This window comes from Amblyomma mixtum, chromosome 2, assembly GCF_055824585.1.
Source record: "Amblyomma mixtum isolate Tamu chromosome 2, ASM5582458v1, whole genome shotgun sequence".
In the NCBI taxonomy this organism is placed as follows: Eukaryota; Metazoa; Arthropoda; class Arachnida; order Ixodida; family Ixodidae; genus Amblyomma; species Amblyomma mixtum.
The window spans coordinates 88,884,870-88,912,068 of NC_143013.1; the positions used below are offsets into that span (position 1 = coordinate 88,884,870).

Below are 27,199 nucleotides of genomic sequence, written 5' to 3' on the forward strand. Positions count from 1 at the left end.
CATAGTAGTGTTTTCTGCATCATTGTAGAGAAGAAAACATGCCACCAAAATTAGATGTCTGTACTCCATTAATGTCCACTGACTTCACACAGTACACTGGTCTTTAGCATTTCGCCTAGAGCAAAATGCGACCGCCGTGGTCGGGAGCTAACCCGCGTCTTTTGGGTCAGCAGCCGAGCACCATAACCACTGAGCCACCACAGTGGCTATTAAATATTGATAGCACAACTTGTGAACACTAAAAGCGAACTGGACAAAAGGAATATTAATATGGTACTCTTTAAAACAACAAATGAATACAATGAACACACAATGGCTTCACTGCACCCAATAAGGAATACAAAGCAGAATGTTTAGATTTTCAATTTTTCAATTTTATTAGCACCTATTTACAAAACTGGGCATAGTGAACATATGAGAACTATACTCTCCACACTCTAAATAAAGTATACTATATTTGCCAAAACACTGGAAGAAACTAAACAGGACAAAATGCACACATGAAGAGGCAAGTTAGAGAAATCATCAACGTCTCCAAAGTACCACATATGGTAAATGTCAACCCAGTTAGACAAGCTCGATGCATTGACTTGGTCATGTTCCATAACAGAACTCAGATCGCTCCATGCTTCCTTAAATTAATAAAGCCCAGCTTTCATCGGGACACAAAACAATTGGTCGCACCTATATATTTTAACTGGGCTGCCTTTCTGCTTTTTTAGAATGCTGCCATCAGCAGTGCATGGCTTCTGTGTCCATCAACGTACAAAAATACAGCAATATGAATGCATTGCCTTTCAAAAGCATATTTGGCACATAGCTGCATACTTGATAGGTACACCGCTTCCTTCAGATATAAGAATGTTTCTCAGAGCAACAGTTCTTGCACAGTGTGTGATCCCAAGTGTGCGAGCTCACAGTCAGTTCAGTAGAATGGTAATACCGGCTTATGCAGCTCTTCACAAAACCGACTTAGTGAATGAGACACTGCACATGGTACTGTTCCTGCTGAGGACTCTTCATACCAGACGTACACATACATGCACTTACGAAGAAAAATAGGAAACCAATATGGCCCAATTTAAAGTCCCAAGACATTGAAACATCTTGTATGCAAATTTATCCCTTCCCACTGCTAGTCTCACCTCCAAAGAAAAAAAGACGTACTACCACATGCCGCCCTGTGATGTGGTAAATGGATGCAGTCATGACACGGTGAATATACAATGGTGGAACACACCGCTGCATTATCTTATACAGAGATAGCCGTAAAAGAAACTTGCTTTCCCGAGTCTGCGATGCAGATGTCCGTTCACCAACACTGCAACTGAAACCACACTGGTCACCCATGACCAATGCTTGTCATTCAAGTGTGGAGCCAATCAAATTAGAATGCAGGCCAGATTAGAATTAAGGCCTTGAACTTGTGCTTAAATACCTAACCTTTAAAGTGTTCCTTTGAAATCTGCAAAAATTCTGAAAACCCATAAACCTATAAGAACTTGCCATTGTGACTCAGTGGCTACGGTATTTGGCTCAAAGTCGTGGGCTTAAAGGGACACTGAGGAGAAATTGAAGTTGGCTTGCATCGGCAGAATACCAGCTCCTGATTACAGAAACGCCACTCATATTGACAACAAAGCTCTTGTAACGTAGAAAAGAGCAAGAACCAAAATACAGGTATCGCCGCCACAGGCCAAACTCGCAAGTACAAGCGTGATGACGTCATAGGACAAAGCAGTGTTGCTAGAACCAATGGTTCTAGTAACTCTAGGACCCGAGAAGCCACAAATCACTGAGGCGCAGCCAATGCATGCGCAAATCTCCTTGACGACGCCAGATGGCGCCACGTGCCCGGCAGCTACGCGCGCGACTGAAGCATCGGGACCAATCAGCGCCTGCTCACCGGCGTTAGGGCGGCTCCCGGTATTTTGCTAGCGGTAACAAGGTATACGGTATGCTAAAGGTGTCTATTTGCGAGAACTTCGTTGACGACTTCGAGAACGAGATTCATCGTAACGCTGGCAAAACGCCAGTGCAAACGTAAGCGAAGCGACTGTAGCGACGGCCGCAGTAGCCGATAGATGCCTTCAACGCACGGCCGGCGGTAGCTTTCGTTTTGGCTGCTGCTAGGCCGCACTGCTGGCAGCCAGAAATCACGGAGTCTGCGTTACGTCATGTTCACGTCATGTTTCACGTCACTTAGTCCTGTGTCGTCATAGGAGAATCCCAAGTTTGAATCAGAGCGGCGGGAAAAACTTTTTCAATTTCGAATCCAAATTTCTTAGAAATAAATGCATCTTTCGCTGCCGCCTAAGTGGCAACAAAGCCATGACATGCTGAACTATCGGATTTTGCTATAAAAAAAAATATTAATAGTGCTCCCCTCAGTGTCCCTTTAATCAGTGCTGCAACAGCTGTATTTCAATGGTGGAAAATACAGAAATGCCTATGTGGTCTGTGATGTCAGCTCGCAATAAAGAGCCCCAGGTGACCAAAATTAATCTGGAGCCTTCCACTACAGCATCCTTCATAGCCCATGTATCACTTCAGAACGTTAAACGCCGCAATTTAAAATTCTATAAAATGTCTTTGAAATTCTATATACTATGTTTTTAAACTATAAAACTGGGTGTGCACCTAGAGCTGCAGTGATGTGCCAATGAAATAAATGAATGCAATTATACAGCAGCTCTGCTGAGTGGCTAACTTTGGCAGAAACAACAAACTGCTGAAGACGCAGAGAGATGCATACAGTGCTGCACACTGAAAGCATGGCTGACAACTGGTGCTATCCCATATGAACTCAAAGTAAAAAAGAAAATGTGACTGGAATCTTCATATCAGAAATGTAAAACTGGCCCTAGTGGTCCCGGCGCACACATGTGAGACCCATCACTAGGCTATCACATTCCACTAGCAAATCCTTAATACCACACTAACTGCGCTTCACGTGGCTTTAGGAAGCACGCAGAGATGTCAGGAACTTCCAATAACTTTCCTCGACGTTGGGCGATAAATATCACAAACGTTGGGATCTCTTTCTGGACCCTCGCAGAGCAAACAAACTCTCTCTGAGCAAACAAACTGGGCAAAAAAAATATATAAATAGATGTTACGAAGAAAATCCATGGAAGAACTTTCTCTGGTGACTCCCTTCTATCAGGCAGGAGAGCACTGCATTAGCAGCAAACACGAAACTCAAGAGAACGAGCTTTGCTCACATGGAAATTCAGTTTTTACAAAGCAAGGAACTCCTGGTATGCATTCAAGAGCCAAGATTTCCTTCAGCAGCGCTGAGCTTGGCGGAAGAGCCTCCAGGTTAACTATCTGGCAGTAGTAGGCTGCAGATGGCACAGCAAAATGTATTTCAACGTTAAAATTTACGTAACACGCTCCATGACAATTCTATGCAGCCTGTCTTAAAAAAATGGAAACGCTAAGAGGACATAAACTGAAAATGTAAAAAATGTAAATGATTTGGTTAATACAAATTAAATAACACCCCAGTGGTCACTCACTCCTTACCTGTGAAGTGTCACTGTTGTACCTTTTCAGCGAAAACTGACTAACACCACTTGCCAGGCTAGTTCGTTGCGATCCATATGTATCAGCAGCGCCAACACAAAACGGAAGAAGGAGAAGATGGCACACAGCACTGAACGTTCAGCTTTTATTTGAACAAAAACTCATTGTATATTATGATTCTTGCTATCCTTTGATGCCCTGGACATCGTGTGGGTCCCAGTTCGATCCTGCGCATTGATTACTCCCCCTAGTGGGCTTTTACCCGGTGTGTGTATACAAGTGGGGTTCAGTTTTTGTTCAAATAAGAGCTGGAAGTTCAGCCCTCTGTACTATCTTCCCCTTCTTCCGTTTTGTGTTCGCGCTGCTGATACATATATGAAAACTGACTGTGGCTCTCCACCAGCCAAAATATTTCTCCATCTGCATTTTTTTCCATTGTCCCATTATATTTTGTACAACATGACAACTCTAAAATAGCAAGAGCTCAGCCCTTGGAGATGAGTCGCAGTCCAATACGGCGCCGGCTCTTGTCGAAGGTGACGACGCGCACCGTCACGCGGTCACCCAGCGCCACTGTCTGGCCATTCATCTGGCTGACGTGGATGAGCCCGTCGTGGCCAACGCCGACGTCGACAAAGGCGCCAAAGTTGGTGCAGTTCTTGACCTTGCCCGTGAGCTCGAGACCCGTGCGCACTTCGTCGAGAGAGAGGACGCCGCTCTTGAACAGCGGCTGGTGCTGCTCTGCTCGCCAGAGGGAAAGGGAGAAGAAGAGAGGGTTTAAAACCTTTGCGGCACTCTTGAGCTGGGTTTTCAAACAACCTTTTACTGCCTCTGCTCGCTTGCCAAAATGTGCACTAAAAATCAGTGGTTCCTCAAAATGGTATTTTACCAGTGCAAGAAAATCAGCAGTGCCTCAAAATGGTGTTTTACCAGCGGAAGACACGGATGAAGGAACACAGAACAAAGACAAAAGAGCACTGACTCGTTTGTCTTTGTTCTGTGTTCCTTCATCTGTGCCTTCTTGCGCTAGTAAAACACCATGGAAAACCAACTAGCCCGTCAGTTGACGCTGTGCCTCAAAAGAAAGCCAAGGAAAGTAAAGCTTAAAAGCCACATACTATAGCTTGACATGTTAAAATAAAACAGAACAAAATCTGCTGACGGTTACGCCTCTCCGTAATGCAATTTTTGAGCACAGCTTCCATGATACAATAGCTTGACATGTTAAAATAAAACAAAAAAAAATCAGCAGACGGTTACGCCTCTCCGTAATGCAATTTTTGAGCACAGCTTCCATGATACGAGGGGGTACCCAAAAGAAACCGGACTAATTTTTTTAATCGGCACAGCTTCTGTGGTACCGCGTTTTGCCGCTAGGAGCGCATAGAAGGAACATTCCAGAGTCAGTAAGCCGAGTGCCGTCGCTGAAGGAGGTCAGACTAGTTTAGGCAGAGTTTTAGAGTGACGACTGTTTTGTGTGAGTGTCGTTTTTGCAATGGCTGATTTTCGTGAACAGCGTGCGCCGGTGAAATTCTGATTTTTTCTCGGAAAAAGTGGAACGGAAACTCTTGAAATATTCAGAAAGACGTTCAAGGACGATGCTATAGGGACAACTCAAGTGTTCCTGAATTAAATCCTGAATCAAAGCAACAGTCATGCCAATGGAAAACTTCAAATTCACCTCACCTCAAGAAAGCTCGTCAGGTGAAGCCAAACCTCAAAACAATGCTGATTTGTTTTTTCGACGTGAGAGGAGTCGTCCATTCAGAATTTGTTCCGCAGGGTCAGACAGTTAACCAGGCTTTCTGCTTGGATGTTTTGAAAAGATTGGGCAACAGGGTTCGGTGGAAGCTGCCTGATTTGTGGCAGACGGGTGACTGGTTTTTCCACCATGGCAATGCCCCTGCTCACACAGCTCTGTCTCTACGACAAATTCGGACCAAAAATGGCATGACCTCTGTTCCTCAACCCTCATACTCACCCGACCTTGCCACTTGCTACTTTCTTTGTTTTGTAGAATGAAAAGACATGTGAATGGAAAGCGTTTCACTGATGTTGCTGAGGCGAAGAAAAAAACGACGGAGGGACTGTCAAGCATCACAAAAGATGAATTTAAACAATGTTTTGAAAAATGGAATGAAAGATTCGACAAACGTATCATTGTAAGTGGAGAGTACTTTGGAGGATTTTGAAGGTCTGTGCAGAAAATGTGAACAAATAAGTTCAAACAAAAATAAGTCCGGTTTCTTTTGGGTACCCCCTCGTACAATAGCTTGACATGTTAAAATAAAACGGAAAAAAATCAGCCGACGGTTACGCCTCTCCGTAATGCAATTTTTGAGCACAGCTTCCGTGATACTCGAACCGTGCGCAACTGCACATGGAATGAACAGCGCCGAATGGAGGCGGCTTTGGGTTGTGGCTTGGGCAACACACACAGTGTTCCACTGCGATGAGCCTTGTGTTGTGCCAACGACCAGCACGCTACTCTTTTCTGCTTTTCACGGTGCCACTGTTCCCTCCTTCTCTGCTTTCCTTCTCACACTCTCTCCGCTATCCCTGTCTTTCCTCCTCCGCTGTGCCCTGCACTCGGTTACGCCGAGGCACGCCGCTCAACCCAGGAACGGGCGCCTCAGAGCTGCACCCTAAAAGGTCGAAATCTGAACTACTACAAAGCTTGTGAAGCTTCAACGCCGGCCACAGCTCCATTAGATCATGCCTGACATGGCAATCAACAATGATGCGGCACAAGAGAACAAAACAAAGGAGACATAGGATGGGTCTGCATAGGAACTGGTGGCTATAAAGCAATAAAGCGCAAAAACTCTATGAATGATAACCAGGCTACATAACCTGCCCAAAAAATCAATATTACTGAAAAAAAAGAAATACTAAATAGAAATGCATTACACATGGCAGGAATGCAACAATGCACATGCTGTGTATTACTGTATTAGTATGATTCTACTTTAAGCGGCTAGCGCAATTTGGGAATGCGCAGTTCTGCCTTTTCTCAATGTCAGGCAGACTGAAAATACAGCAGTAGGACAGCATTATAATTATTTTTTAAGATGGGCGAAAAGGAGAAATTAGGTAAGAAAAGCAACACAGTACAGAACGCAAGTGCAGGTTAGTTGATCAGACACCATCGTCGCCATCATCTGGTCACAGTGCTGCTTTTAAAACCATGGCTTTTCGTGGAAAGGAAACATTACAAACCCAGCACCCTAATCTTTCCGGCAGAGCCCTGGATCTTGGACAGTGCACCTGCCTCTCGATGATCGCACTCACCTGAGCGGATGTCGTACTCGACGCTGTGCTGCAGCGCATCCATGATGAGCTGCATGGTGGCTATGCTTCCACCCAGGAGATTCACAAAGTGGTTGACGCCTGCACCAGCAATGAAACATCAAGCTCCTACTCTTGCTCTGGCATGTTCCCAGAGCTGTGCAGTGCAGAAAGCCAGACAAACTCAAAGAAGGCGGGGTCCATGGCAGTGCCACAGTAATGTCAGTCAGAAAAAAAAATTGTAAGTTGCAAAGGTTTTAACTAGGTTAAACTCATTAAGCCCTATAGTGCAAAGGTACTAGTTTTTCGGCACAAATCGGCCAAGATGAAATTTCGGGGGTGGCCAATTTTCGGGAACAAACTGGGCCAAATTTGGAGGTCACCATTCTGTTGGGCATGGTCAATTATGGCTGGACAATAATTCTGGCATAAATCGACCAAGGCCAAATTCTGAGGGTGGTCCAGGTAATTTGGAGGTCACTGTCGTGTTCAGCCCGGTTGATTTTGGTGGGGTATCTATTTTAGTGTGACTAGGCCAAGGCCAAATTTTGGGGGTGATGAATTTGTGGAAATGATCCGGGCCAAATCTGGAAGTCACCATCGTGCTGGGCATGGTCAAATCTGGGGTTGGTCGGGCCAAATCTGGAGGTATCTACCTAAGCGTTGCTTTTTTTTTTACCTTAACATGATGTCGCTCTTGGTAAGTGTCGGCACAAGGTCGGACTGACAAGATTCTTGGTCGGTGTTATTGAGCGTATGGGCGCTTTCACACTAAAACCACTTCAGCCAAGAAATGGCCTTGCACCTGAAGGGTCACAAACCTCATAAGCTACCCACCAATGGCACTGCCATCAGTGAATCGCCCCATTAGTCAAGACAAGGCAATTAGTACCGTATTTACTCGCATAATGATCGCACCCCCAAATTTTGTTCACAAAATTCAATATTTATTATTCCCCGCGTAATGATCGCACCCTGAACTTGCCGCTGCAATTTGTCGACGATGTCGAGTCTAGCCGATGATGATCGTACTTTCTATCCGTCTGACAGATGGCACGTGCAGATGACCATCTTGTTCTGTCAGCATTGCAGCGGCAGCCGCCTGTTGGCGGACCTGCAGTCTAAATGCGGTTATGCTTAATTGCGGATACCAAAATTATCTGCGGTAATCTCGAATCACGGTTCACCGTTGTCGCAAGGCTCGCCAGCGTTCTGGGTTGTGGTGCAACGAAGTGACGCGGTGATCTGGTTAAACTTTATTGTTCTCGTGTATAATAAGCCCTGGGATACGGGAATGTCAAAAATGAATCCGCCTTGAGGATCGCTGGCCTGTACAGAGTTGCTGGTAGGAGCAATAACTGCAATACAAGCTTGTTTTACGTTTGCAGCTGCATAGTAGCTGCCGCTGTTGCAGCGCGAGTGACTCTATCTGCTTGCACGCCAGCTCCGCTGCTAGGGCGTCGCTGAAATCGATCGCATATATTTCCTTTAAAACGAAGCAATTAGGTTGTCAGTAAGGCAGCATTATAAGTAGAACATTCACTATAGCGCTGGTCAGTTCAAAAGCGCCGTCCACTGTGGCTTCGATACGAAACAAGTTAGGCCTAGCGACGACTAGGGCGTACAGAGCGCCATCGTCACATCATTGCAGTAAGCTCGCGGAATCTGGTGCTGCGAGCGTTCCGAATTTGTCGCCTACTTTAACGATGCGGCAGGGACCTGTCATTTTTCGGGTAACTTGAGCGCCGCGGGACGTTGCTGTTACGCTGTTGCTGCGCCATCGGACGAGAACGAACTTCGAAGGCTGCATAAAAGCGGCGTCGTGCAGCACTATACACACTGCCTATTTTGATGCGTTGCTCTTGGAACGTGATTTAGTGCGAAGAAAGTACGTTCTTGAAGCGGGCCAGCTCGTGCGCTCTTCGCACTCTTCTCTTATCGGTTAACAACGAAGCCGAGATCGCCGAGCTCGGTTCACGATAACTGCGTTTGGCGGCGTCGCGGGTAGCGCGCCCGAGCTACCCGAGTGACAAGGGTAGTCTGACCTGCAACTTGTTTGCGTTTTCGGGGCTCAAAAATTTGTTAAAAATTTACCCCGTGTAATGATCGCACCCCTAAATTTGTGTGAATTTTTTGAAGAAAAAGTGCGATCATTATGCGAGTAAATACGGTATTTGCTTCAAACTCTTCCCATTGTAACAAAAGTCAGGTTTACAGAGCAATCTATGGTGATTGAACACTTGGAAGTAAATGCATGTATAAGAAATCCCTGTCATGTCTAAAGCTCATGTATAATTCGAGACATGGCCGACTGAGGGAATGCCGCCTTATCATACAGTGCCACCAGAGCTGGAAATGGAAATGAGCAAACACAACTTGAATTATCGTACTTATTTAAATGTAACGAGTTTTTTTTCCAAAAACAGAAATGAAAAGCCACCCTCGCATCGTAAATGAATATTATACGTATTATAATCATATATTATGCAGCGGCAAAGGCATACCATGCCATATTTAATTGCATGATTGATGAGTCTTGCTCGTTAGCCTCCAGCTTTAGGAAAATTAAAAAGAAAAAAAAAAGCTAGAATGTTTTACTAGTAGGCCAATGAAAGCTACAGGTCACAAATATTTAACATAGGCAACCAATTGCTCTGCGCTTAAGATGAAGACTTGTTTAAGGGGAGACCCTGGTCTTCAACCAAATTTTGTTGCCCACTCACGAAGCCCCGCCGCGTAACACAGGACCATCTCCCTAAAGACACGAGCTCTAACATGTGAAATTTTTAACCTACATGGGTTAAACTGAGTGAAGTTTCATTTTAACAATGAGGCCTCTCAAGTGCGGGCTCGACATGGTGATGGCTCAACAGGACTCCGCTATTGTCTTCGTATCAGTCTTATCTGATAATCTTTACTGCAGCTTCCTCGAAAAAGAAGGGGCGCATGACCCTTTCCCAGAATAACGGTGGCAGCAACTGGCGTACTGGGTTTAGGGTTGAATGCAGCTTTCCTACGAAGATGAGCCAGAGAAAAGCCATTTCATTAAGTAGAGTGAGACCTCATTAATTCAAATTTGTGGACAATTTGAATGGTACGACTTGGTCCGTCCATGCTCCATTGTAAAATGTAGCCCATTAATTTAAAAGCAAATGGATTGCGCCTCCGATAATTTGAACTACGCACCGCCCCACCTGGGCAGCCTAAACACGCGGTGAACCAACCAACAATCCCACGAGGCTGCACTGCCTCTTTGGAGGAGATGTGGAGAGGGCGAAATAGGCAAGCGAGATGTGAAGTCCAGTGAATGGGGAGGACAGCTCTCTCTCCATGTTAACGGCAGCACGGTGAGGGCACATGGCTTCCGGGATTTGTATCCGCCTGTTGCTTGTAGGCCCCTATTCCAAGGCTTCAGCAGCTTGCTGTGTTAGCTTGTGTTGGTGGGCTATGGATGATGTGAGCAGTTGCGAGATTAGAAAATCAAGAGTGCTGCAGTGTGTCTGGAACTCTGAATCTGAAACCACGTGGTCGTGAGTGAAGCCGCGACCACGGAGAGCACTGCTATCTCCGCGACGGTGACATGCACGAAACAAACGAATTGGAGCGTTCACTGATGTTTGCTGCATGTCTTTATCTCGATTTTCAGGTGCCCTTTGCGTCATGTTCGTTGCATTTGGTTGCACGATTGGTTGCACCCATAGCGGTCAATTTACACGGTGTGCCATGGCATAGTGATTTAGAAATGTTGTTTGTTTGTGGTAATTACTATGCCAAAATGCTTACATGGAAGACTGAAACACTGCGTAAAGTCGACGCCAGTGTGTTATCGAAACAGGATATTGCCAAAAAGCATGCTCATTTGTTTCACAGTTACCAACTTGGGGTCTGAAGGCTGGAAAATCGGGCAACGTACATGCGGCTGTCCTGGCGACTTTCGCGTTTGACCTGAACAGTTTCACAACCTCAGTGGCTCTCAAGTGTGAATTCGCGAGTCACGGAGGTTGCGCTATCGTTTTACCAAAAAGCGACGGTTGCATGATGATTGCATGCTGGCCGAATTGCCAGTCTTGCGACAATGCTCGCAGGCTGCAGCATGCCCTTTGGGGCACCGGTGCGGCCCTCCGCTGTGCAAGTTCAGGTGCACTGACGCTGCCCACCTCTTCAGTTTTGAAGGCAAACAAGAGGCCTTCTGATAAGTTCAGAGATAAGTTGCCTTTCGGGCAAAAAAGCAAATGGAGATGACTGAATATTTCAGAAAAATGAAGTAGGGCGATGTCACCATCCGACTGCTTCCTGATCGCAATGTACCACATATGCTGTTCACTTTCGTTGGTTTGAACTTTGGTTAATTCAAACTGCGTCAACAATCCCATCGAATTCGAATTAATGAGCCTTTAGTGTACTTATGTTCTTCTACCCAACTTTCCGTATTTTGGGCCTCATCCCCCCATATTTCATTCAAACACTTTTTCATGCCTGCAGTCGACCCTCGTGTTACAATCACGGTCGCATTATGTTTGGGTAAGTACCGTATATAGTATGGAGATTCAGCATGTTAGCCCAATTTCAGTGAAACATGAGGATATTCATAGACACACACGGAAAAGCGCAAATGTGCATTTCCAAGAATTGCCGGACAGTTCCTGGGCCCGCGCTTCGCCGTCCGTTTCGAACAAAAGCGACTCTCACCTGTTCTGTCGTAAAACGGTAGGGAGGCCTCAAGAAAAAAAACACACACACAAAAAAAATGCAGGCATGAAAAGGATACTCGCTAACGGGGGATGACGCTGACGAGAGTGCTAACACGCTGAAGTGGTCGAGCTGATCACGTCTCTCGATCGTTCAGTGTCGCCTAGGCAAAGCAGCCTCAGGAAACATCGAAGGTGTGGAGGGCAGCAGAACGTCTGTGAGCACAGAGGCGAGTGGCCGGGAAGGCACGCACGCCAAGCAATGCGCAATGGCACTCGAGAAGCAGGAGGTGACCACAAGAGGGTCAAGCTGTTTTGTTGCACAACCACCCAGGAAGTTCAGGGTAGGGGATGGAGAAGGCGAAAAAACTTCTAAGAAAATAACTGCGGTGAGGAAGGACAACGAAAAAAAAAAAGCATGAAGCACCCTGAGGAGACCCCACCGCTCCCCCTCACCCCCCTTCCCACATGAAATATCCCGGGTAGCGAAAAGCGAGAAAAGAATTCTTTCCAAGGTGGGGCCATGACACAGACATGTGTCATACTCCACGCCTCCCACTAACATCGGAGGAGGAGGGGAATTTCGCTTGCAGAGGCTAGTCGATGAGGCAGGAGAGAGAAAAATCTCGGAGAGGGAACAGAAGGAGAAGAAAGTAGCTTGATTGCGGTGGCTGTAACTACGCTATTAATGAGTCTTTTCGAAAAATTTTTGTGGCCGTGCTTTCCGGGGACGATGCCTCACAACCACACGGAGTAGAAAATATTTTACACCAGCGGGTGGTCCATGGACCTTTAACATGCCCTGACATCGCAAAGCACATAAGTGCCTTAACTCTTTCCTGTCCGCGCCTATTCCCATCGACAGCCCGCTATCGATGGTTTCAAGTTCGTATTTTCCCGCTTTTTGAAGCGTTCCTGGACAACTAGCGCCATCCAGTGTGAATTAAAGGAACTCTTCTTTCAGTTTCGCTTTTGGTTTGACTTTTTCCGCCAAGCGGTGATTTTTGAAACCCCTCCGGAGTCAGCTGACCGGCGCTCCTTGTTTCCACCATGGCGTCGACGTCGTGCGCTGCTGCTGCACCGAAACTGCGCGCTTCCACAGAAATTGATGCTCCTGAGAGTTCGTTTTTGGACGAGAACAGCAGCAGTGAGGATTCAGAAGACGACTTCGGCTCTTCAGACTTCAGCACCGACAGCGAAACTGCATCAGACCGACCCGGAACGTCAACAGCCATGCCTCGGTAAGTTTCGCTTTCTCCCCCGAAATGTTCCGCTTTTGCTGCGCGCTTATCGGAAAAGATCAGAGTGTTCTGAAGGTCATAACTCTTATCTGCAGGGTGTCAACGTCTTTCGGGCGGGATTACTTGCCGCCGGCAGCGCAGAGAGTCGTGTTTTCGGCTCGAAGACAGCCAGGGGTCGACCTCGGCGTTGCGCGATGGAGTGTCGCACGGCGCTCGGCGGCACGGTCGTCAACAGCTTCATACTTTTTGACGCGCATCGCCAGGAGCATCCCAAAGCGCCAGAATTGTCGAGGACATCAAGATTTGATCAGTTCGCGTTCAGACTTGAATTGATCGAGCAACTCCTCAGATTTGATGAGCCACATCCTGAGGACCCCAATGTTCGGCCTCTGTTTCCGCCTCGTGATTCACCTCAGGGGCTGCAGCACAAGCCGCAGAAAATGCAAAGTACCGGAACTGCAAATTGTGCTACGAAGAAAAAAAGGTGGAACGAAAAATAAATGTTTTCTGTGAGACATGTGCGGCCAACCTCTGCTTCATGGCAACAAGGAACTGTTTCGCGCGGTGACACGATAGTCACTAGGACTACTGTTTCCTTTCCTAGCCCAGCTAATACTGTTCGCAGCAAACTAAAATTTGCTGCAATGTTGCATCGATCCCTGTTGTAAAAAATGTATATTTTGCAATTTTTTTGTTTTATTTTTGTGACGAAACTTTGATGTTTTTGTGTGTTTTTTCTTTGCAACTACTATTTTCTTTCTGATAATTTTTTTTTTCATCTCTTACTCAATAAACATGTTGCCTGTGACTAATAACAATGTGAAGAAAATTTCCTCCTCTACAATTCGGTACCATACACTCCTGTACCAAGCAAGTTTTGTTAAAGAAAAAAAAATATTAATGATATGACCTGAAAACCACCATTTTCCCCGCGGACAGGAAAGAGTTAATGAGTTTTGCCTCCATTGAAACATGGCTGCTGCGGCCGGAATTGAGCCCGAGTCCTCCAGCTCAGTAGCTGAATGCACTTGTCACTAAGTAACCACTGAGGTGGGTGCGAGGTATTGAAGTGCAGGCAGTAGTACAACACCAGCTGTACTGCATAGACCAGCACCAGCCATGGTGGCCTGGGTATTTGTCACAAATACTGTACATGAGATTGAAGGCATTGATTCAAGACCCTTCACTATACCATCTGAAAGAAGCAGTTGCCATTCCTTGGAAGACTGTGGGGAGGGTAGTGGAGCTGCAGTGTGACTGGTCGGCGTCTCTGATTAGCTATAGGTTGTGGTAGGTTTCTTCGGATTCAGTTAAGCCCTGTCACTTCATCAAAAGACCAGGAAGATTGAATTTGCAGCCTGGAAGTCTGGGTGAATGGCAAGTTTTGTATGTGTTTGCGTCTTCTCTCTGTTCCTAAATTCATGTTTGTCAACGGAGTCTACAAAACCCAAGACAACGGCGGTGTAGACAAGATGAACTAGCAAGAAGCAATGTGTGTATGGAGTGGTCAAGTGTGTGAGCGAGCGAAAGGCTCTACAACACACGACATGGCACATGCACAGAACACGCTGAAGCATACATGAACTGGCACAAGTAACAAAAAACCACGTTTTTGGGGGGCTTGTATGCGTCCGAGAAAACAGAAGGTGCTACGGAAAGCGCGTGCAACGAGGACGACGCAACGAACCGGTTACGCCCACCCTTCGCCCTTCGGCAAAGGTTTTCAAGATGACGTCACCTTGAAGGCTCAGGAACCAGAGTAGAGGATGAGGATGTTTGCTTCTCGAAGGAAAGAGCGAACAGGCTTTGATTTGAATTCTTACAGCTTTTTGGGGCGCACATGGCTCTAGTGTTTTGCAGAGGCTATCTTCGATGCCTCATTTATGCATATCTTCGATGCCTCATATATGCACTGGGCTTGTTTGTTAAAAATGTCTAGACCCCTGGTCAGTGGCCTTTTAAGGATCCTCAGGTGGTTGAAATTATTTTGGAGCACTCCACTATGACACCTCTTTCTCTCTTTCTCATTGATGTGATAGTATTTAGGTTGTCATCTAGCAAAAACCACCCGGTTTCTCTGTAACAGGTTCCCTGACTGGTCGAGACGGTCACAACGCCACCAGTACTGCCAAATTTGAAAATGCAAGGATTAGAATGTTCCAATACCTTCCAGTGGATTATCATATGGGATTATACTATTAACCAGACCCACTCTTCCACATTAATCCACCCACTAATGCCAACTAATCCAACTTAACCCACACACTAATCCACATAATTTATCGTAATCCAACCACTAATCTGCACTAATCCACCTTAATCCATTATCTGGGGTGGATCTACATCCAGAATTTCTACACATACATTCTGGCTACGTGTTACAACACAGAATTCATTGACCTAGGATCTTTTGACAAACTGCTGCCTGAGGGCTTCCAAAAGTAACATCGGGGTTGCGCATGTGTGCCTCGATCAGCCATTATGGCTGGGCGTTCTTAAAGCTGCAGTTTGACGACCAGTGCTCATTTCATTTACTTCCTGTCTCATACCTTGCATTCCTTTCTAACTTCCTGAACCTTTGCATCACGCAGCAACACACCGCGACTTTCTCCAAACAGTGCACACAGGGGGCAGGAGTGAAGGCCGAGGCTCGTTAGTGCCCCGGATCTTCCACTGCTATTTGGGTGAAATAGAACACACGTCCAGCTAGTAGGACCCGACCTTCCATCCTTCCATGCCAGCACATGACGCAAGTGGACCCACCGTGCTTGGCCGACTCCTGCTTGACCTTCTCAATGAAGTGTGGCTTCCCAATGTCCTCCTTGCTGAGACCCAGGTGGCCAATCACACTGCGGTGGGGAGAGACAGAGGTATTCATTCATTCATTCATTCTGAATTTATTTCAGACAACAGAGAGGTTGTCCAGGGTGACGTGGCAAAAGGTATACATGGCCTGACGAGGCCACGCCACCCAGATGACAGGCGGCACCACAGGCTACAAAAATCAACAAAAGCATTACATGATAGAACACACATTCATTTTTTTTTACACCAAATGTTAAGACATCCTTAGAAAACACTGCCTTTCGGCAAAAACAAACAGCATACTTTAACCACAATTTGACCATAGCAATATTTACAAAACATATAAAAGTGACTGGCATACGTTTAGTTTTCATCTTTAAAGTTTATTTACCACCACATTACCACGTTACCATACCACAGCCACCCGCTATAAAAGAAAGATGCTTAAAGTCTGCCTCAGTATAGTGCTTGTTTAATGACAAGGATGATGCTCTGACTCCCTAATCTGTAAAAGCTTCAATGCCAGAGTTTTGTGCAAAAGCTTCACATTACATTTAGACTGAATACAGAAACTAAACTTCATTTATATACTGAAGCAGCCACTCACTGTTCGGCCAGTGTATATGACTCCGGATGGATGACAGTCATGTCCAGTGGGTTGAAGCCATCACTGCCTTTGGCCCCCTTGGATTTCTGCGCTGGCTTAGAAGTATCTTTTTCTTGACTGCAAAAAAAAAAAAAAATGCAGCCATGCCTCCTCCTGTTACATGAATAAGTGCTCTTGTACAATGGCAACATACTTCCCAATGTCAATGTTCAGAGTTAATTGTTTGTTCATTAAGCCACATGTCAACAGCTAGTAGAATCGTTTATGGTTGGACACTGCTGAGGAAATGAAGACACATGGAAGACATGCCATGGCTTTCTAAGGAGTCGGGCTGTTAATGCAACACAAAAAACAAAAGCCGGAAGGCCACAGCCACGATACGCATCAGCCAAATGTGAACTGAAATGCACAGGATAAAAGCCTTTCACATGTGGCTCGGACGTAAAAGAGCCTATGATATAAAAATACACAAGAAAATCTAGAAAGAAAATATTTAAAAAAATGCCTTAACAATTATGCTTTCATATTCCAGCATTTTACCAGTGCTGCAGCACCAGCTTTTGCTATTTGCGATGCAATGAGAAGAGCACCAACACACGTGTAGAGAATGCTCACACAGCTCCTTCTGATGGTGACATCACATTCCAGTGACGCCCCGGTCACGCAACGGTGAGGCCATAAAATACCAGACGGCCACGAAATATGTGTCACGAAATGATCACATGATGCCAGATGGTGTCACGTGACATGTTATGCCGATGGCACTGCTGACATCACAAGTAAACTACTAACAACTTCGGTGTAAAAAAAACCCTATGGGACATCTGCGTGCAACTTTCAGCAATCTGATTTCCTATGCGCGAGTGCAGAAAGCCTCAGCAATCTCCCATATTAGCTGTTCACTATGTGAAAACAGGACTTCAGTATAGTTTTAAAATGCGGAACACAGCTGCAGGCATGGCAATGTGCAGACAAATGTGAATGCAGGAGTACAGAGATCGAATTTTGGTTGCATGTTTTTGTCTACCTAATGATATATAAGACATAATTTATTAGTACTATACACATGGATTAACATGCCTATAACCACTAAATAATTCATAATCAAACTTCTTGTCTCATGTCGTTTTGGTTTAGGTAAGAACAGCTAAATGACAGCTGTGACGTCAAAGGTAAGTACAGGCCATGTGGGGCATGGAAAAACTGCAATACAAAGGCCGCACTGTACAGTTCTTAGTACAGTGGAACCTCGATTATACGTCCCCCGGTCATGCGACGACCCGCATTTTACGACGAATTTGTGCGGTCCCGGCAAAACCCCCATAGAGACAATGCATTAAAAACCTCGGTTATACGACGCAAATTTTAGAAGGACCCCGCTTCGTACGACGTCTGGCTTGGCTCGTACCGTCCGTCAAAAAAGGTCGTCAGCAAACGCAGGCCGGGATGTGCCGTATTTTCGTGATTCTAACCCCCCCCCCCCCCCCCCTCCCCTATTTTCGGAAAAAAATTTCGGAAAAAAAAACTTTGCATGCGAATCTAAGCACCCCCTTTTTTGCACGGAAGAGAGCGTTGCCGAGGCCGCCAAGTGCACTTGCTCTCTTTTTCGTGGAGCCTGTGCAGTCGGAGTCCCGAGGAGGCGCGGCCTGCGCGTTGTTGTTGTGACTGAGAGAAGGATGAAAAGGAAATTGCACGGGGCCTGCCGACTGGCTTGAGCCAAGCCACCACCGCTGCCAAGTGCAGATAGAGGAGAGTTAAAAGATCAGAGGAAAGATAAAGAGAAAAGATAAGACGCGCGTCGCAGCAATGGCGGACCGGACGCTGCTGAAAAAGCAGATAAGCGGGCGAGGCCCCGCTGCCAAAGCGAGGACAGCGACGTCTACGGCGCTTTTTGTGTTGCTGCGTTCCGACACTACAAGACAGATGGCGGCACAGAACTGTCTGCAGCTATTTTTCTTTTGAATGTTTCCTAAATAAAATGTTTTTTTTTTCGCGCCCGTTTCATCGAGATTTCGCCACGAAAAGAGGGGCCCGGGGGGGGGGGGGGGGGTCAGTTTAGATTTATCGAATAAGCACCCTCTCTCACTTAGGGCACCGCGATCATGTAAAAAAGGGGGTGCTTACAATCGAGTAAATACGGTAGGCACACTTTAGCCAGCCGATAACCGGTGCGCCTTAATCTTTCCACCTATCAAGAAAACCGCGCAAGCGAGCCGCTGCCCCGCTGCTCACGGCAGCCTCAACGGCCATTTTATCTTGTTTGTTGAAGACTAGCCCTGTGCCGGCAAAATGTGCTTCATTTGTGTTGCGAAAAAAAAAAAAAAAATGCCGATGAAGTTCAGCCTTTAAAAAATATCACGCTTGATATTCGATTATACGACACCCGGATTATACGACGGTTTCGCGCGGTCCCCTGAACGTCGTATAATCGAGGTTCCACTGTACAGCCAGCCATAAGTGCCGGAATGACGACAAATAAAGAAGCAACAGTTGTATCGCATTTTTCTTGCCACTTATATCACAGCCTATACTTGGAATTAAATGATATCGCCTTGCTTTACCAGCATGTGCTGTTTCATAGAGTGGTAAGAGTGCATTCAACCCGAAAGCTGTGTGACTGAAGCCACGCACACACACATGTTACAATCAATATAGCTGCCTATGTTGTCAGTCACACACAGCTCTGCATACCTATTAGTCCCTCATGGGGGGCGCTAATTGTTTCAATCCCTTATACACAGCGGATGCACATTTAATCTGGCATTAATCAGTGCCCACTTGCACGAAGCAAATAAGACAGTCTAGTTCTTACTGCAATCTTAGTTGTGGTCTAGTCCAGAGAGAAAGTGAACCAGTTACGCTCCTTTCCTTTTCTCAGAACCAAGAAAGGGTTTGGACCGCGAATAAAATTAGAATGAGAACTAGACTGTCTCACTTGCTTTGTGCAAGTGGGCTCAGGTTTATTTTCACTTAGCTAGATGGGTATTGCTATATGAAAGTACAAAGAACAGTCAACTGTAGGAGAAGCTTAAAGGTGCACTGAAGAGGAATCTGAACTCGTCTTTTTGCCGCGGGAACTCGATCTGCACGTTCCGAGCATTCTTAGAAACTTCGATTTATTGCCCTGTGTGGCCGATTTTCCTAATTAAATCGAATTAACGTCCGGCTCCCGCCTTTTTTTTTTAATTCTCCCTCGTACGGTGGGCGGAGTCGACCAACGCGTGGAGTGCCTTTCAACCTGTCCCGTGGCGGCTTGCCGCTTTGCCATCGGCGGAGTAATACGTAGTAGTCCGTAGTAGCAAATAGTCCGCGCATATTTTTATTTCTGCGGGCTTATTTCGCAGCTATATTATCTGCGAATGAAACTATTTATTCACAGAAACCTAAAAAACAAAATAAAGCGAAAGCAAAGCCTCCACGGAGCTGGCTGCAAGGCACTCCATGCGTTGGTCGACTCCGCCCACTGTACGAGGGAGAATTAAAAAAAGAAAGGCAGGAGACGGACGTTAATTCGATTTAATTAGGAAAATCAGCCACACAGGGCAATAAATCAAAGTTTCTAAGAATGCTAGGAACGTGTAGATTGAGTTCCCGTGGCAAAAAGACTAGTTCAGATTCCTCTTCAGTGCACCTTTAACTAATGACTTGTGCAGTAGGTGCACTGCATAAGTCATTAGTTAAGCTGCTCCTACAGTTGCCTGCATGAAGTGTCGATAGGTGGTGCTAGCTGGTGTAGCTAGTACCACCCATCGACACTTCATGTAGCATTTACGCCAACATGCTTCTGCTGTTTGTCACTTCAATCTAGGCACAAAAGAAACCTGAAAGACAGAAGTGCCCTGAGAACTGCATTCCCCTCGAACCCAGAGGAAGGAGAGGAGCTCACTCTTGGGTCACACCGGCTTTTGTGGCCGTCTCGGGGAAGACCTTGACGAAGCCTGCGCACTGCTCGTACGCCTTGTTGCCCAGTCGCTTGACACTGAGCAGCTGCTGCCGATTGCGGAAGGGCCCATTGGTCGAACGCCACTCAACAATGTTGCGGGCTGTGCCGGCATTCAGGCCTGACACTCTCCTGGGAGAGAAAAAAAGGCCACGGGCTTTTGCTTTCACTCATGCAAATACAGTTGAACCCGATTACATCGACCTCGGTTAGATAGAATTATCCTTTATATCAAACCACTTCTGAGCACTGTAAAGCTGCAATATGAATATATAAGAAAATGTACGGCTATATCATACACACATTAGCCGTCACATCTGAGAGATCGAACTTCGGGCAACACCCAGTGACTCAAGAAGATGGCTTTCCCTCAGCACATCTCCGGAGGTTTGCTCTCCCGCAAGGACCTGCGGGTGCTATTGGTGCTATGTAGAGCACGCAGACCAATGGTGAGGCAGATTTTACATGATGTAGGCAGCGGGCGCGTTCCCAGGCAATCAAAATATGCGTTTCTAGCGCGCTGCGCCAGTTGTGCCCAACTTGTCACGCAGTTCACAAGTATAGTGCGTCGTGCTGCCATTGGCAATTTCTCATGGTTTTCGTTATCTCTTGTGCACACGATGGCAGCCACAAAATGACAGAACCTCCCCTTTTTTCATGAAACTGGAAATCACATGAGTTCAATGAGATGAGGTACAAGATCCCAAGAAGCACAAGGCTGGCGTTCAGACTAATGCGGAGAGGAGACCAAGCGGAAAGTCTCTGCTATGCTTGCAGAACGTACTTTCGGTTACGGTGACCTACAAGTCCAATTGAAGAGCATGGATGACCTGCAAACTTTTAGCCTAGTGATTGAAGTGATAAGTGACAACCTTATCAGCCAACATCCCCAAGTCTGCTTCAGCGTAGAAAATGGCTGTGCCCACCACTGCAGCGCTAGTTTAAGAAACATTGAACTTTGATTCCTGCTGCCAACTGCTACGTCAGTACTTCAACCACTAGACCAAGGGATAATCTGCACAGTGAAAGTTGTTTGTTGGAAACGTCTGACTGAACGGGCCCTGCAGAACCCAAGGACTGGAAGAGACCTAAAAATCGACCTCTTGGGTTCCGCCTATGCTGAGTGGGTTGCGGAATGATGTCAAGAATGAAACTACCTATACAGAACTGAGTCCGGCATTATGGCCTCTACTTTCCCACAGAAGGCGGAGCAAATTCTTTTTCGGGTGAGTTTGACGAAGCTGTCGTGGGCCTTGATTTGTGGAACCAGTTGTCCAAATTTCCTAGTGCTATTTGTGATCGGGCAGCCGTAGACGATTGTCTCTGTGGACGATGATGTTCAGACTGCGGGAGAGCTTGCAGACGAAGACATCATACGAAGACAAATAAGGGCAAGACAAATGATACCAGAGATGCTGCAGCGCAGTTGCAATTTTATGTTTGCTCCATGGCTCTACCCAGTAGCATTTGGCTAATCTGCGTGCTTTTTTTGAAGGATTTTTCTATAATTTTTTTTAATTTTTAACTGCGCAATTGGTGCTCATGGGTGTGTCATTCATTAGTTGACGGACAGGCTGCTGTTCCTATCGCAGCGGCTCTGCCACTCAGAACGGGAGCGCTTCCGGGTAGTGTCAGTAGCTGATGGAAGAGTTAACAATGTTCACACATAGTTCCTCTTTGGCTCTGTTTGATGCATTTGACTTGACTGCCAGCCAGATTTGACTAGATTTTACTGTAGTGCTGCGTCAATCATCATTACTGCTCTGCATCCAGTAAGCACTCAGTGCTCGTTCATGGCTACATTCAACATTGACTGTCATTCTTTACGCCGAAGAAATGAACAACAGTGAGTAGGTCGGAAGTTCGACGTTTCAGAATGGGTGATACAAGTGTGGTGGCAGCACCGAGGCAAAATTTTCAGCCGTTTCATCCAATTTCATGGTGTGATTGTTTGCCAAGTGCGGGATTTTGACGACGACGTAAGAACAACGTGCTACGAGACCTCAGCAACGATAAAGACAGCAGCACTAGTGAGGACGATGGTGCAAGCTTGGGCGAGTAGTCCAGTGACCAATACATTTTTGTTGTGGAATGTGTCGACGGGCATGCCTCCCCCCACCCCTTTTTTTCTGACATGCGACATAGGGGCTTGACTTGCATTCGAGTCACCTTACAATTGTGTACATATGATAGCACGCCTGTACACCCCTTTTTTGCTCCCTGACCACTTCAAACTCCATCGCTGTGCAGGTGCCTACACCGACATTGCACATTCAGCAGTGGGCGCAACTAACAGCTCTTGCTGTAAAACTGCAGCACAAGTTGCATATCAGCAAGAAACAAAGAAACAGCAGCTGGGCCTGCCGAAACATAGGAAAACGGTGTCGTGAATTCAGTACACCAATTCTGGAGACTTTCTGAAAAAGGAAGCTCGAACTGCCTGGGACTGATGCTGTGTGGGAGGGGTTGTTTCATTTACAAAAAGAGGTTGTCGTGGAAGCATATTTTCTCACCTAAGCATGGGCTCGGGGCAGACATTGATGTCAACACCCACAAAGCTGACGCACTCCACCACCACTCCTTCGAGGGCACTCTTCAGCAGAGACTCGGTCACATCATGCTGCCAGGGGTTATGGGTGGGAGGATAATGAGAAAGAATTTGAATGTCAATAAAAGGAAAAGCCGTGCCAAACTGAAGGTTAAAAATACACAAGACAGTTAAAAGAAGACTGGTACTCGCACAGAGCAATCACATGAGGCAACTTGCAGGCACGAGATGCCATGGCTGGTGGATGGTGGCAAGGACTGGAGGTCATTGAAAAATGCCTTCACCCTGCAGCAGTCTTACCTTGGCTGACAGTGACAATGACATCTTATTGAAGTAGCAACTATATAGAGCCATGTTTTATGTGCAAGGCGGCCACATTTCAATTATACTTGTTTAAATGGCACAGAGGTTAAAAATAAGCAACCGAGCTGAGAGTAACTTAGAACAATAACTCACCAATGCACAGTCGAATATTAATAAACACTCAGTGTCTTAGGCCAAATGAGAACGTGTCATTGTGTTTGGTTTGGTTTGGTTTATGGGGTTTAACGTCCCAAAGCGACTAAGGCTACGAGAGACGCCGTAGTGGAGGGCTCCGGAAATTTCGACCACCTGGGGTTCTTTAACGTGCACTGACATCGCACAGTACACGGGCCTCGAATTTCTCCTCCAAAGAAATTCAGCCGCCGCGGCCGGGATCGAACCCGCGTCTTTCGGGCCAGCAGCCGAGCACCATAGCCACTGAGCCACCGCGGTGTCATTGTGTGTCACATGCATGCTTACAGAGCGATCTGCCTGTTCCCACACAGGGACACCAACAATGGTGTGCACAGTGGCTGCAACAATAGGATAGAAATCTTAGTGAATGTTCCAGCATGACAGGGCTCCACCTTATTTCCAAGCAACTTTCATGCCAAGTAAGCGATCAATTTTCGCATTGCTGGATGTGCCCTGAGAAGCAATCTAATCTTGTCCATTGGGCTCAATGACTGGATACAGGAGAATGATTGGACCCCACATCAACACAAACTGCAAGAGACAAAGGTTGCAATAACGCAGATGCTAACAGGTTCGGGTCAAATTTAGTTTAATGACCTACCAATCTAAAAAACAGTTCAGAGGCAGAATGGCATGACAAAGGTAGTGGTAAAGTTTTCTTTTTCTGCCTTCCATTGCCAAAATTTTCAAATTGTGAAATAAACCGGCTAGTCCAACTGGGTACATGTGTCAAAGTTTCGCACTTTGACCAAAGAAAGACAGTTAAATATGGGGACCCCACCACTGGAAGCTCCAAGGCAAGTCTTCCAGCTCTAAAAAGTGCAGCAGTTCGATGGCTCAAGCAAAACAGGCATCAGTACTACTACCCCCCCTCACCTGGTACATGCCCACTCCGAGGTGCTTGGGCTCCACCTTGACATATTCCAGCAGGGGATCCTGCAGCCTCCGTGCGATCCCCACTGCAGGCCACGCCGCAAGAACAAGTGATGTCACGCACTTCTTTCGTGCATAGTGAACAACATGGAACGCACGCATGTGCATAGCACCATGAGATGCACATCCCCCCCCCCCCCCCCGCCCAACTCTGGTAGATTCCCTTGGGAAATGGCACCACAGCACGCATGCAACTCAGCGCAATAAATGCGTAGCAATGCGATCACAAGGCCAGCAATCGGAAGCAAATGGAGATTAAAAATGGAGAAATGCCACTTCATCCTGTTTTCAATGTTCACACGTGGGCACTGACAAGCGGCAAGCCAAACTGTCAATGGTCCTGCAGTTTCAGATTCTGGTGCAAATCACGACGCATAGATTATCGGAAGTTTGCTCTAGCACTGCCTACAACTTGTCCGAGGAAGCAATCACCAGAGTAAATGAGCTGGGTAAGTGGCATGGAATTAGAATGTGTTCTTTACAGGGACTGATTTGCACACAAATGTACAACTTTTTTTATGCGTGGAGCTCCATGAAACCTGCCGGGAATGGGCACTGGCACAGGGCACGCACTCCCACCGCTTGTTTGGATCTACATTAGAACCCGTAAATAGGTTGACTCTGCATATAGGTAAACCTTCCCAATTTCAGATGGTAGTGAAAAGGGTCAGTTTAAGCACAAGGTTAGTCAAAGCAGAGCAGCGATAGGTATTCCATGACTTAACACCCATACGCAAAAGAAATTTTGAACTAGCTGCAGTAACACTGAAGACATCGGCAGTTTCACAGTCCCTTTCATCGCATCAGAAGTCCATCGAAACAAAGTGCCTTCCAAAAAGATATGCGAACATGCTATGCGTGTCCAAAACGTATGTCAAATGAAAACAACAAATATGAAATTACCTTGCAGTGAAAGGATAACTGCGGATAGAATGTAATGGCTCTATGAACGAAGAGAGCTAAACAATGAGGGCATCAAACAAGCTCCTGTCATCCCACCTGAAAACGGCATTGGTTGTTTTATTTTTTCATAGTTTCTTTTTCTGTTTCTTTTTTGTGTTGTTGTTGTGATTTGTGTTTTCTTTTTTTGGTTCCCAACTTGATTTTTGTGGCTCCGAGCACTCAGAAGGCAGCCAACTGGGTAGCCACACTCTTTCTTATTTCTCTCCTTCCATAGCATAGTTGTTATCAATTCTATGGTTGGATACAACTCAAGAACAAAGCGGCTTTTCCCCGCCAAAGGTCCCCCTTCCAGGCAATGGAGTCGGGCGATTCCCATTACCCTCCTAGCGAGACAATGCAGGGAGCTTCGCGACAATGCAGGGAAGGGACTACAGTGCAGTCCACTTATAACGATATCGAAAAATCCGGAAAAAACGATCGTTATAACCGATCATCGCTATATCTGGACTGCCATAAAAATGGCTGCCAAACTTACCTCTGTAGCTCCTGACTCAAGTTTTACACTTGCGCTGAAGAACAGTAATTGCAGAACGTACGATTTGTGAAACAATGCGTTTATTCGTCACGTTTAACAAGCGCCTCAAGCGTTAGGTGCACTAAAGTAATTTGATATGGGCACTTGCTTGCGTGGCAGTTGCAGTTGCAGTTTCACTACTGCAGTGTGCATAGCATCCAGCTGCTGCGCGTACACTGGCGGCAACCCTTTTGCGTGCATAAAGTCGATCAGCGATTCTATCTTGCACAGCGCACTTTGCGTAGTCATTGGTGTCGAAGGTGGGCCAGTGTCAATTTCGTCGTCGCTGTCGCTGCTGCCGCCGCACTCTGCCGTGACAACACATTCTCGGCGATCGCCTCGTCGGTGACCTCACAGAACGTAGCAGCACTATCTGCACTTAGGAACTCCTCCATGGACATACCATTCATTTCGTTGACATTTGCGGCGTGCTCCCAGAGCTCAGTAATGTCCGCAGCTTCCACTGTGTCAGTTTCCACATCAGGGGGGTTTTCGTCCTGGCGCACAAAGCCCGCCTTCTTGAAGCAGTTTGATCTTCAAGTCCGCGGCCTGACGTGCCAGAAACACGATCGATTGCTAAAATTAGCCACTCCAGCACGCGTCGCCGATACAATGCTGTGAAATAGGCGATCACGCCGGCATCCAACGGCTGCAGGCACTGCGCTCGTTCTCCTCTTGTACAGGCGTGCGAGGGGCGCCCCCCGCTTCTTTTTTTTTTCCCTCTCTCTTTCTCATCGGCTGCAGGCACTGCGCTTGTTCTCCTCTCGTACAGGCGCGCGAAGGGGTGAAGGGCGCCCCCGCTTCGTTTTTTTTTGCCCTCTCTCTTTCCCACTCTCTTTCCCATCGTCTTCCATAGCGTAGGCGATGCGGCCGACGCGCGGACGCACGTAGCAACTCGCGCCATCTTGCGGCGCTTACGCCAACTCGCGATGCTCGCTTGTGGCCGCCGGGATCTGCTCCGGTGGCGGCGCACGCCGCGATCGCGGAGGCCACGGCTCACTCTCCGTGGCTTTCGCAATCAACGCGCACGGAAAAAATGGCGGCAGGCACGGCGAACTCTCGTATCCGAAGTTTTCGCATCGTTCAAGGGAACTTTGCACCGCGAATGTCACGCTCAGCATGGAAAACGATGTCCAGAAGGCAAAATTCTGATCGTTGCATCCGATATTCGGTCACGGACATATCGTTATATATGGGTTTTTTTTCCATAGCCTCAATGCATAAGTTGATACTCTGAAGTCAACTTATCGTTATAACCGATATATCGTTATATGTGGTATCGTTATAAGTGGACTGCACTGTATCCCCGACCACAGAAAGAGGTGACAATCCCCTGCCATTTGCTCCTCCCTGCATTGTTACGCTAGCAGGGTCGTTAGAATCGGCCGACGCCATTGGCTGGAGGGGGATCCTCCGACGTGGAAAAGACGCTTCATTCTTGAGTCATAACCAACTATAGGAGCAAGTCCGCCATGTGCCTATCTGTCCGCCGCATTCAACGCCCATGCGCCACTGATATCTGTCCACCTCTACGCCTCAATACGCATATTGAGACACTATGTAAGATGAAAATTCGCTTTTCATTGATAGTTTGCTCCTAACTTTAAGCCCTAAGTCAACGAGCAAGTGCACTCCACGCCTCAGTG

The 27,199-nt window shown here is 46.7% G+C and overlaps 1 protein-coding gene across 1 annotated transcript in view; it reads right to left on the bottom strand.

Annotated features, from left to right (window-relative positions):
- Positions 1-395: 395 nt before the first annotated feature.
- The window catches only part of LOC149360074 (S1 RNA-binding domain-containing protein 1), a 59,085-nt gene continuing 32,281 nt past the window's right edge, over positions 396-27,199 (bottom strand). The window contains exons 14-20 of the mRNA XM_089572162.1: positions 24,020-24,102; positions 22,611-22,717; positions 20,044-20,229; positions 16,158-16,274; positions 15,509-15,594; positions 6,820-6,918; positions 396-4,269 (exon numbers count right to left, since the gene is read on the bottom strand). Coding sequence (XP_089428288.1) covers positions 4,013-4,269; positions 6,820-6,918; positions 15,509-15,594; positions 16,158-16,274; positions 20,044-20,229; positions 22,611-22,717; positions 24,020-24,102 — 935 coding nt within the window. The 3' untranslated portion in view covers positions 396-4,012. The remainder of the gene's footprint in view (positions 4,270-6,819; positions 6,919-15,508; positions 15,595-16,157; positions 16,275-20,043; positions 20,230-22,610; positions 22,718-24,019; positions 24,103-27,199) is intronic.